This window comes from Phaseolus vulgaris, chromosome 3, assembly GCF_000499845.2.
Source record: "Phaseolus vulgaris cultivar G19833 chromosome 3, P. vulgaris v2.0, whole genome shotgun sequence".
Classification (NCBI taxonomy): Eukaryota; Viridiplantae; Streptophyta; class Magnoliopsida; order Fabales; family Fabaceae; genus Phaseolus; species Phaseolus vulgaris.
In genome coordinates this window covers 39009453-39021980 of record NC_023757.2, presented here as the reverse complement: position 1 = coordinate 39021980, position 12528 = coordinate 39009453, and the positions used below count along the sequence as shown (strand labels likewise).

The following is a 12528-nucleotide window of genomic DNA, read 5'->3' as shown; positions in this document are numbered from 1 at the left end:
AAATATGAACTCGTTTGTCATGTTAGTAAATATGTTTATTATATTTCAAGTACAAAGAACATCCCTTTTAATTTGTTTATACTACATATTAAATTTAATTCATTCAACTATTTTTTTTATTGTACAAAGTTGTTAAGAACACATTTTTAATTGTCAGGATAACTTAAACAAATAACAAAGCTGTTTAAACATGTATGAATATATGAACATTCTCTATTATTTTTATGATGTAATTATATTATTTTGTATTTTATGTTTGATTTTTTTTTCTATTATTCTGTAATACATTATTACTGAACTCTAACTATCTGTAATTTTTTTGTTTTATTTGTAATGTTGCAACAAGTTATATGTATCTGATTTTTGTTTGTTTGTTTTGCATCTTATATTTCAGTTATCTTTAAAAACCAGTTCATATTTTTAAAACTTAACTCTCCAAAAATTCTCAATTTTTTTTTTCACCAATCATACTTTTTATATAGTTTAAGAAATACAGCATAAAATATTCATTTAAAAATATATTGCTGAAATCCATTTAAAAATATTTATTACATAGAACCAATCATTCATTCATTTATTATTACTAAGAAATAAAAAAATATTCAATAAAAGAGTGTTAGTAAGTACCACATTTTTTAAATACTTTTTTTTCACATAAGAGAGCGTTTTCAGAGTGGTGTTTTTCTGATAGCATTTTTAATCGATTAAACCGCATTTTTCAGTGTAAGGGTTTACCGCGAAACCGGGTTTTGGCGCGAAAGATTGGTTTCTGGCGTCTTTCTCCGGCGACGCCGATGAGGTAGTGTGAGACTGCGAGTGAGTTGTTTCTTCCTTCAGAAAGCTTTGCAAGGAAACAATGTCAGAAGAGATTCAAGAAATCCGCAGTATAATTTCTTCAGATAACAAGTTCAACAAATCATCAGGCTATTCATCCCTCTTGCAATTTCAGCAGCATTCTTGCGTCAACGCTTCTGCGCTCCAATCCCTTGCTCACTCCGCCCAATCCATAATCTCCTCCATTGTTTCCGACCTCTTCGACGACCATGACGAAGAAATGTGAGCATCGACTTCCGCTTTCTCACCATTTAATTGTTTTTACCTCTTTCTACGTTCTCTCTGCAGAATTAGAATTTCCATTAATTAATCTATTTGATTATCCGTCAGAGCCACTCAAGCGTTGAAGTGTTTGGGGTTCATGCTTTATCACCCATCCATCGTTTCCGTCCTTCGAGGTATCTGGTTTCGCTGTTGTGTTTCAACTTATCGATTTGGTTTTGCAAAGCTGATTTTCCCTTGTTTTTGCAGTGAATGATGCCAATTTAGTTCTGAGTGCATTGCCCAAACTTATCACGACTACAAAATTAAAGGCTAGTTTGATGTTCTTTTTACTCTTGATTAGTGTTTTCAGTTTTAGTAGAGTTTTTATGTATTATGTTTAGTTGTTTACATTATTTGTCTTGACCATTGCTACAGTCTGCTTGTAATTTAGGGGTATGGTGCTTGTCTGTCCAACAGTTGGGTGCACCATTTCTTGTTACTCACTTTCATTATTTGTTACGGGCAATTGTTCACGCGCTAGACAATCCCATGGGTTCTTTGTCAACAACATTTGAAGCTACACAGGTAGAGTTTCCTTTCTTTATTGTTTGTTGCTTTAATAATTCCATAATAAAAATTGTATTTAAAGTCAGCACAGTTGCATAAGTCTCTAAGGTGAAACTTTAATTTTGTTTATAGAATAGCTTTAAAAGAACCTAAGGAACTGCTTAAAAGTTTTGTCAAATAAAATTAGGAACAAAATAAACGAACTCCACACTTCTAGTCATTTTTTTTAAATGGTTCATAGATAAACCAATTCCCCCTTGTAGTGTTTTTCAACAATGCTTACCAAGTTGACGGACATTCTTCCCTTAAAATATATTGCAGAGAGGATAAAAATAATCAGTTTTTTTACTCAGCTCAAAATATATATCTTGTCAGTATCAAATGTTACTAAAACCTTGAAAGCAAAACTGTGCCCAATGTACCTTATTTCAATTTTTTTAATGTTATACTAGCTTCTTGCTCATTCTTTTAAACACTCACTAACTAGAGATGATGTTCTTTTATGCATGCCTGGCTGGTTATAGTGGTCTGAATCTCGTGATATTTATTCTTGAAATTCATGGCAGTTTTCTTTTGATACTCTTAGCCTCTGAATTACAGGCTGTAATGAAGCTATCAGGTCAATTAAGCGAGCAAATGAAAGGCTCATCCCCTATATGGGCACCCCCAATATACAGAAGACTTCTCAGCACAGATAAGAGGGAGAGGGATGCCTCAGAAAGGTGCCTGTTGAAAATCAGATCCACAGTCATTCCTCCTTCTCTGGATCTTTCTAAGGTACCAAAACATTGTGATTTCAATATAAAGTGATGGTTCGTCCTCTAGTGGCATTGACATGATTATATTATGGCTATTTAAGCTGTTAAGACTACTGTTGCTTTAGTGCTTATGCAAACGATAACAAACTACACTATTTTTATCTTGTCAAGGTTGTCACTTTGTGGTACTTGTAATCCCTACTGCCTATAAGGTGTGTACAAAAAATCCAAATATTCAAATTGAATTCATATCATACTGATCTAAATTACTTTAAGACCATTTTAATGGATCCGTTTCAAATTCAAATCCATATCTTTGGATTTTTAATCCAATCCACTTAATTGGATTTGGATTTAAAAAGAACCAAAATCAATGCTCATCCTAAGAAATCATTTGGTCAAGTAATTTTTTGTTGGTTTCGCCTGATATTTTTTTACTCTATGCAAACTGTTTCTTTGGTTTAGAACATAGTTGGGATGTTGTTGGGTTGACCTTGGATGGGACATCCTTGGCTCGGTATCAGCCAAGGCGACCTCAACCTTGGCCAGGGCATTATTGACCTATTTACCTATTACAAACCTCTTTCAAAGCCTAAGTGTGGTCTTTTAGCAGCCTGATCTGACCTAAAAGTTTGTTAACATGACCTGAGTTATAGAAAAACCTACAAACAAGCAAATAAGCTTAACTAGGCCAACCAACTTATAAAGGCCACTAGGTCTTGTTCATCGCATAAATAATTCATTGTATTTTAAAGACTAATATTAAAGGAAATAAGAAAATTTCTGCAAGCAAAAGTCATTATATTAAAATTAGATAGACACATAGTGCTCATCATATTGCCACATGATCAAAATATGAGAAAAACATTTATATGCAAAAATAATTAAGCAGTGAGAAAAAGTAATACACAAAGGAAAAAAGGGAAAACTTCAATTAGAATCACCAAATACATGTATCTTTTTGTTGAGCCATCGTGCTATTAACAATTGTATATGATCACTCTCTTTCCCAAATTTACCAATTTAATTTTGAAAAATATCTTCATTATTTTTAGTAAAAAAATAAATTAATTCAAATAAAACAGAAATTGAATTTATGAACTAAATTTCCTGGTTTTTTAGTGCCAATTTTATTCAAATTAAATGGATATGAATTTAAATCCAAGTTTAAATTATATTAAATAAATAATCATCAATTTTATACAATTAAATAGATTTGGAATCCAATCAATTTTATTGGATTTGGATTGGATATAAAAAATCCAATGCCCACCCTATACTATATTTTTATATAAATTACTTTTGTGGTACTGCAAAATGGAAATCAAATTTGTATTGTCCATGACATATCATGCCTGGTCTGTAAGGTTTACCTAAGTTTAAACTCGTGCTCTTTGGTGTCATTGTCAACTTACCTTTTTTGTCCATTAGGTCATTGTCAAAGATCTGAAGATAAAATTGCTCAGTGGGATGAAGGTTTTGCTAGACAATGGTATGAAGACGCAGGCTGTTTGTGCATGGGGATGGTTTGTCCGAATGCTTGGATCCCATGCTTTAAAGAGTAGGCATCTCGTTAATGATATGCTGAAAATTCCTGAACGTACATTTACAGATATTGATCCTCAAGTTCAAATAGCTACGCTGGTATTATATACGAGTTGCTGGTTTACTTTTATCTCATCCATGATTCACAAAGATGAACTATGTCTGGCATGTAAACCTGTTCAATATTAAAGTGACATGATAGAAAGTGGCTTAAAGAATTATGGTTGACATTCATGCTGTATTTGGTTTTGAGGAAATAAACGGAGGAAATGGAAATAGAGAAGAATAAAGTTGAGAAAAGAGAAATAAAATTGCATATTTAGTTTGATCGAGTAGTGATTGTGAAACAATAGTGGGTTCTACAAATTATTTTTTCTCCCTCTACTAAACAATCAATTCTGTCCCTCTCCATCTCTACCAAACACGCCCTTAGATACCAATGCACAGAACACTTATTAGGTGTTAACATCATTTACTTATTGTTGCTTATGTGACCCTTTCATGTGCCTTCTGTACAGGTTGCTTGGGAAGGTCTTATTGACGCTCTTGTTCACTGTCCAATATTGGTTTCTGAGAAAAACGCATCAGCAGAGGAGAATTCTCTATTAGGAAGGAAAAATTGTGATGATCAAGCAAATGGATTTTCCAAAAGCATAAAGCTAATAATGATGCCACTGATTGGCATCATGTCCAGTAAATGTGATTTATCAGTTCATTCATCCTGCTTAAACACGTGGTGTTATTTGCTACATAAGCTTGATATCTCTGTCAATGAACCATCAATGATAAAAATAGTCTTAAAGCCTATACTTAAAGCAATATTTCAGAATGGACCCGATAGCAAGAACATCTGCTTATGGAACCTGGGTCTTGATCTGCTTACTGATAGTATTTCACAGAAGAGTAGGGAGGTCCTTTACCAGTCAACTGGCCTGGTAAGCCACAAAAACTCTGAAAACGGACATTCTCAATCTGGAAAATGCTCTTGGAAGCAACACCTAATTAGATGGATGCCCTGGAGTATCAATCAATTGGACTTTTATCTGAGTATGATTTTTCATCTTATCCATCAAGCATCGCTGCCAACTGTCACTTATGATCATAGAAGTCATGTTTATGATGCTGCTTTGAAGTTATTTATACATACTCTGAAAGGAGCCAAACTGCATGTGGAAAGTCCATCTACTAATTATGATGGTATTATGCAGTGCTTGACCTCATCAATAACATTCATCAAGAAAGTATGTGAAGATTTATGCTCGGATGTTGGAGAAAATTCCGATGTTTATTGTACTTCCATTCAGTTTATAGATGCCATCACAAAGGAGTTAGGTCCTTCTATCTTGGGATCACCTCTGTACAAAATTTCTTTAGATCTGAAGTACATTGAAGACATGCAATCAGTTGATCATAACAAACATATAAAATTTCTTAGTGTCAGTTGTGTTTCTTATATGGATAAGGTTTCTCCATTGGTTTATTTGATAGCACTGTACTTCTACATGATGGTTCAGTTAACCATGAAATCCCATCAAACAGATCACGTATCACAAGGGATGTGTGAATATTTTAAATTTATGTTTTCTTCAAGTGATCCCCTGGAAGATCTCCTCACCAGTATTAGTTTCTTGTACAGACACGTTCAACCAATTTACTTAAACATATGGGTAGCATTGGCCCAAGGTCTGGACTACTGTGTATCTGTTGCAAACTGCAAGTCACTACAGGATGCCTTGTCTGACAGCACTGTATATTCTTCCATATGCCATCTTTTAATTTACCCCATCTTGGCCCTTTCTGAAGTTCCAAGAAGGACCGTGACAAATGCTACCGCATGTTTTGATAAATATCCTGTATCACCAGAAAGAATGCCGAGGTTTGAACAGGTTATTCAAACATGGAAAGCACTTCACGGATCTCTTTGTACAGTGTTCACTGGATGTTCATCAACCACCAATTTTTCTGGGGACCTGTGCTTGCTCTTTAGCAGCTACCTTGATGAAAATAGTGGCATGGTTGAGAGCGGTGCTGATTTTGACTTCGCATGCAATGATGTGGATCTTGGTTTCCTTCATTTAACTGGCAATTTCTTGATTTGCATTCTAGAACAGATTCAGACTTTGGAATTAGTTTCGGAATTGGACAGAAGTAAATTTGACCGTGATAGGAAAATTTTGTTCTGTATAAAGAACTGCTTGAATTTTGTTGCCAAGTAAGTTTCAACATGCTTTGTAAGGATATGAGGAGCCTTTCTAGTTGTTTAATACGTGATTGCCATGCCTCTTTTTGATTGTGTGGGGGTATCTGTGTCATATCTTTGGATAATATAAGTTGAATGGTAGAAACAGTGCATCTTCAAAATGGATCTACTCTTTTTATTAGCCTGATATTGCTATCGTCCCGTGTTGAGTTGGGGATGTAAAAGCAATGTCACTGGCATTTCGACATATACTAGTCCTTTTGTTTTTAGTTTTATAAATAGGCGTCTATTCTATTTCTTGGGTCACAACTTATTCAAGTAATTAACTTGCTAATTTGTATTTTGCTGCTTTACTTAGCCTGTATAAGTATTATTTTGATCATAACACTACCTTTGGGTTTAGGGTTTACCTAACCTACTCTAATTGCTGTTATTTCTACTGATAATTTTCATGTCACATTTCAGGTATATGAATTTATTGAGGATAAAAACGGTTAGAGACCCGCTGCCTGGATTTGTTGGGACCTCTAGGTAAGTCAATATAAGCTGTCTCCTGCAATGCATTCTTGGTTGTTTAATTAGTAACTCTACTTGACTGTTACTTTATCATAAATGTCAGGCTATATTCTGCGTTGGCATGTTTTATTAGTTGCCTTCACTCGAAGCAAGATATTCTTCATTTTCTGAAGGTTTGTTCCTTCTATTCTTACTTCTCATTCTCAGTTCGTTGAAGTAGCTTTTATGAAACATGTGTATTTAATTATATGCTGCAACTTCGGAGGGTGGGGGTTTACTTCAGTACTAATAATTAGTCCATGATAGAAGGTTCAACTCAGTTATGATACCGGCTTAGGGGGAGGGGGGCAGATGCGTTTAATTTGCCATTACTCGGTATTTTTCGTTTCATCAAACAAGCCTTTAATCTTCCGTATACTTGGCTGCAGATTGTTTCCTTCCCACTACTTGAATGGCTATCAAATATGGGAATGCAGGATGATAGAACAAACTTCCAACTCCAACTTCTATGGACCGAAATTCTAAGCTGCTTAAGAAGAAGTCAACCTCCTATAAACTTTGGTTCCGCTTTGCTCAAACTTCATGAACCTCTATTTGAAAAAACTCTCAATCACCCACATCCCTCTATTTCAGAACCAACCATCAACTTTTGGAATTCTACATTTGGTCAGCAAATTATTTTGGATTTCCCCTCGAGTCTTCTTTGTGTCCTGGACAGGCTATCCAGAAATGGAAGATTAAAGGTCCAGAAGAGAAGCCTACCATGTCTTCCGAAATGTCATTCTCCTGAGGAAGCCAATGATCCTGTACAGGGATATAGGGTCTCTGCGAAACATAACAGGACTTCTAAGAGGGTGGAACTAGTGTTGGATAAACTAAAAGAGGCACCTCCATTAAGTAGTAAAAAGAGGAGGCTAGAACTGACTGAGCATCAAAAGGAAGTTAGGCGAGCACAGCAAGGAAGGGAGAAGGATACTGGAGGACATGGCCCAGGAATTAGAACTTACACTAATGCAGACTTTACACAAGGTCACGATGATTCGCAAGAAAGCCAGGAGGAGATAATAAGAGATCCTGAAGCTATATTGCAGATGCTGATAAAAACTATCTGACTTGCTTTGAATGCTGCTTATAGATGCCATTATACTCATAGAAGCCTGAATTATTATTTATTCAGATAAATTTATTTTAACTTGTCTTGATTAGCAATTTTTAAATCGCAAAAAACTAAGGAATGTCAGAATATAATAACTTCTAGTAAGTAATCAATTACATATGTGGCGGTAGGCTATTCACCAGAGATCATATTAAATCAATGTTAGAGTTAATTTAACATACTGTTTTTATTAATGGAAAAACACATCATGTACCCGAAAAAATGCATCAAATTAGTTTAAGTAATGTCATGTCTACTACGAATATTTTCATTCCAATAATCATATAAAGAATTATAAGTTTAAGAGTTAGGTTTTATAATTTTTTTTTATTATTGATATAAAACAAAATTATTTGTCATAAAAATAAACAATGTATTTATGCCTTAAAATAATATTTTTACCAATTACTAAATAAACCATTAATTAGGATGCAAGTGTTATAAAATGTTTATATCAGTTAAAATTGAAAAAGAAATTAAAAATGATATAAAGCAGTAAAGTTCATAAAAAATAAATTAAAATCTTATAAAGTAACTTTAGAATGGAGATGCCATAAGATGATTACTTAATGCACCTTGACATGTCTTTCGGATAGGGCGAGCTATAAGTTACCGGTTTTTCTCTCACCACTCTAGGCTCATCCACAATCCACAACTTTCATTTTCAAAGGTAATCCATAAGGTCTTAAATGAGTTGTGCTATTCTCCAGTCAAGAAAGCAACATTTGATTTTAATGAAATTAATTTAATTTTAAAGAATTTAATCCCTACGGAAAAAAAAATAGTAAAAATAGGAGGAGCGTTTGAATATAAAAAGTCCAAAAAAATTATTGACACCAGTAATAATGTTAAAAAAAGGAAAATAGCATATTAAAATATTTATTTCACTAGTTTTATTATGTAAAAAATAATATAAAAGCCCATTAGTGATGATTGTAATAAAGTTATGCATAAATATTAAATACCATTTACCCAAACTCCAAAAGCAACTATCAGTTAATTCCTTTAAGAATCCATGTTTAGTAGGCTTCTACTCTATCAGTACCAGTCTATTGGTAAGGACTCTATTAATTTTACATCTTAATTCTATTATTACTTACTTTTAATAAAATTATAATGACTTAAAAATACAAGAGAAAAATCCAACTCAAAAGACTAATTCTCACATAATAAACTCTCAAATATTTATTTAAAAATGTATTAAACATTTTATTTTAATTACACACTGTTTATTTCTGAACGTTGAGAGTTTGTACGCTATGAAATAGAAGGAAAGACTTAAAAAAACAAAACAACAAAAAGTGAAAAATGAAATAACTTACGAGGATTAAACTTATGACGTAAAAGCGAGTAGATTTTCATTTTTCATTATTAAAATTGGGTTAAGTAAAATATTTCAAAAAAACTTATAAAAAGAAAAAAAAAACTAAACATCTTTATAATCTATAAACTAATTTATAAAATTTATTTGAATTAATTATTCAAAGATGTTTTTTCAATTTATTAAACTAATTTTATTTTATTTTCTCTTTTCGTAATTCTTTTTTTTTTAATTTTTTTTAAAAGTTATAATTTTATAATTTAAAAAAATACAATGATTATAAAAATTAATTCAAGGGTTTCATAAAAAGTTAATAAATTAAGTGGTAAAAAAGTTGTTTAAATTAAGACGTAAGAAGAAAATACACGACACAAACTTTTCTTGGTTGAGTTTAAGATGTTTCAATTTCATGATATTAGGCTCACCCTTACATTCTTTCCAATAACTAATGTTTTTGTTTCTTATTAACGTTATATGGCTTGCCATAATTCTTGCAAATACACATTGCATTGTCATGTATCATATTCTAATGAAACTTAATCTTTGAAGAGGGTTGGTCGGGGAGAATTTTTCATAATTCAATCTAGATGCAATAAAATGGATGGATTTGATGATCAAATTTATTTGGATTTTTTTAAATCTATTTAAAATAGATTAAATCTATATTAAATCCCCTTTATCAATTATATAAAATTCATATTGATTTGGGTCTTGACTGCCTCTGCTCGACATGAGCTTGGGTCCACTCGGCTCAACATGGTATTTGGCCCACTCGACTCGACATGGAACCTAGTCGACTCGACTCAACAACGACCCAAATCGACTAGGCTCAATCTAGGTTTGGGTCTACTTGGCTCTACATGGGCTCGGTTCTGACTAAATCTTGGCCCGGGACAACTCAGTTCGACATGGGTCTGGGCCGAATCGGTTCGACATCGGCCAGGACCGACTCGGCTTGACATCAGCCATGTCGACTCAACTCGACATCAACCCATACCGACTCAGCTCGACATCGGATCAACATGGGCCCGGGTCAACTTGGATCGACATGGGCCCGAGTCGACTCGGCTCGACATCGACCCGAGCCGGCTCGGCTTGACATCCGCCCGGGCCGACTCTGCTCATCATTGTCTCGGGTTGATTAGGCTCTCCATGGGCCCAAGCCGACTTGGCTCGACATGAGCTTAGCCCGATTCAGCTCGACATCGACCCGGGTCGACTCTGCTCGACATCGGCATGGGTCGATTCGGTTCGACATCGACATGGGCCGATTCGGCTTGACATCGACCCGGGCTAACTCGACTCAACATCAGCCCGGGTCAACTTGGCAAGACATGGGCTTAATGCCGACTCAACTTGGGCTTTGAACCACTAAGTTAGAGTTGGGCCCAGGTTGACTCGTTTCAACTTTGGCCTGGGCCGACTCGACTCGACTTTAGCCTGGGCCGATTAGGCTCGACTTGGACCTGAACTGACTCGGCTCGACTTTGATCCGAACCGACTAAACTCGACTTGGGCTGACTTTGCTCGACCTGGGTCCGGATTGACTTGGCTCAACCTGAGCCCGGGCCAAGTCAAAATCCAACCCAAAATCCATTTTGGATAATCCAAAAATGTATTCAATCTATATCTAATCCATATCTAATTAAATGGATTGGACTTAAATTTGAAAATATAGATTTAAATTTGAGATAAATCCATTTAAATGGATTAAAAGTACTATGAATTTGGATAATTATGAATTGGATTTGGCAATTTGGATTTTTTGTCCACCCTTACCTTTGAAGGAGTTTTTATAGGTTTTCTCTTGAGACCTTGGCATGAATTATAAATGAGTTTGGTTCTATAAGAACCTCCACCACTAATGATGATTGAGCTTCAAATGATACAAATTGAGTATGACCATTAAAGGATATTACTGGTGTATAAAACTTTAGGCATCATACTTCCCCTGCCAGTGATAAACCCAGTACAACTAATATTTTTCATTTGTGAGAACACTTAAACAACTATAAATTACCATAAATAATTACAAATCAACATTGTCACCACCCACCCACCCTATCCACTCAATTAATTGCAAAAAAACACATTAAAATCATGCAAAACGATGCTGGTGTGCTTTCTGCAACTTGTTTTGTGTAAATTATTAGCAAGACAATGACAAAGAGATAATAATGTTTTCATGTAAAAGAAGTTAAAACTAAAATGCAAAATATTTTGCTTGAAAAACAGAGATCAAATATGAGATTGTGTTGAAAAAGACGCAACAAAGATGAACGACAAAGGCAAACTGATACAAACCAAGCCAACAAGAAGATTACTAAGGATGCACATTACCATTCACACTATGAGAAGTCATCTCATCAATCAAGTGAAGACCTCACTAAGGATCTAGCAGACCTCACCAAAGGGAGAAATGGACACAAACCAGAGCATCAAATGTTCTTCCTTTTGGTCTTGTTAGAATAAAACAAGTTGTAAATAATTTGGACTCTCTTTAGGGGTCCAAATAGCAAGATAGGATAGAATAGACGCCTTTAGCATAAATAGGAGTTGTGCTCATAGTTGGGCTTGATCCAAGCCCACTTTTTCAAGACAAGACATCTAGAATTATGATTTTTGACCTAATTTCTAGAAGGAGAGCCTAAAGGTGCGATTTTGACCTTAGTCAACCCTCCTAGGTCGCCCCTCCCTTATTTTCCATCCTACCCTTGCCCTTCTTGGCCACCCAGGCACCCATTCTTATAAATAGGGTGCCTTTACTTCATGTATTACATGTTAATTTTGAAGCGAAAAGTTACTCTGCACAAATTGTGTGAGAAGTGTGTGAGGTTTGAATCCTCTTGACTAGGTCTTATATTGAGTGGTGTGAGAAGTGGCAACCCTTCACTCATCTAGGTGGCTACCACACCCAAGCGACGTGAATCCCTCTCACAACCACTCCATAAGCTACTCTTCTTCCACTCTTCTCAATTCATTTCCATTTCATATATGTCTTTGTCGAACTCTTACTCTTGCTTTTGCTTTTTGTTATATGCTTATGGTTCATCATTTGGTTTGGCCATGACCACCATTGATGCTTACCTTATTGCCATTTCCATTCCACATTGCATTCCATCTATCACTTTATATTGATTTTTCATCTTTGTCTTTGTGAAGTGAACCTTCACACTTACTTAACCATCTAGTTAAGTTCGTGTCCAGTGAGAATCTTCCTTAAGTTTTCACCATAAATTGTTAAAATCTCAACTCTATGTAAAAGTGTCACCATAAAATGAAACCATCTAAAAATCAACTCACATCACAAACAAAGTTGAGAAGAGTATAACTGATGTAAAGAATGTTTAAATTTGTTTGTTTGATGTTAGGGTTGAGATGTGGTGGAGACAAATGACAAAGATAAACAACAAAGATAAAAATATTA

General features: G+C 34.6%; 1 protein-coding gene across 3 annotated transcripts; it reads left to right on the top strand.

Annotated features, from left to right (window-relative positions):
• The first annotated feature begins 665 nt into the window (after window positions 1-665).
• On the top strand, window positions 666-7816 carry LOC137807569 (uncharacterized). 3 transcript variants are annotated; one of them, XM_068608278.1, is made up of 10 exons: window positions 666-1056; window positions 1165-1232; window positions 1306-1367; window positions 1474-1623; window positions 2206-2382; window positions 3795-4007; window positions 4427-6120; window positions 6574-6639; window positions 6728-6797; window positions 7053-7816. In XM_068608278.1, exons 1-10 carry the CDS (start codon window positions 857-859, stop codon window positions 7734-7736), a joined length of 3384 nt encoding a protein of 1127 aa, XP_068464379.1. In that variant the 5' UTR covers window positions 666-856; the 3' UTR covers window positions 7737-7816. The 3 variants fall into 3 exon arrangements, with proteins under 3 accessions (XP_068464379.1, XP_068464380.1, XP_068464381.1); XM_068608279.1 differs by having other exon boundaries at window positions 687-1056; window positions 2218-2382; XM_068608280.1 differs by lacking the exons at window positions 666-1056; window positions 1165-1232; window positions 1306-1367 and having other exon boundaries at window positions 1497-1623; window positions 2192-2382.
• Window positions 7817-12528: the final 4712 nt, after the last annotated feature.

Bases quoted from the DNA above. Each gene is read 5' to 3' on its own strand.
- LOC137807569 (XM_068608278.1), top strand. From the start codon at position 857: ATGTCAGAAGAGATTCAAGAAATCCGCAGTATAATTTCTTCAGATAAC. The intron at 4,008-4,426 runs GTATTATATACG...CCTTCTGTACAG, and splicing joins AAGTTCAAATAGCTACGCTG to GTTGCTTGGGAAGGTCTTAT. The intron at 6,640-6,727 runs GTAAGTCAATAT...CATAAATGTCAG, and splicing joins GGATTTGTTGGGACCTCTAG to GCTATATTCTGCGTTGGCAT.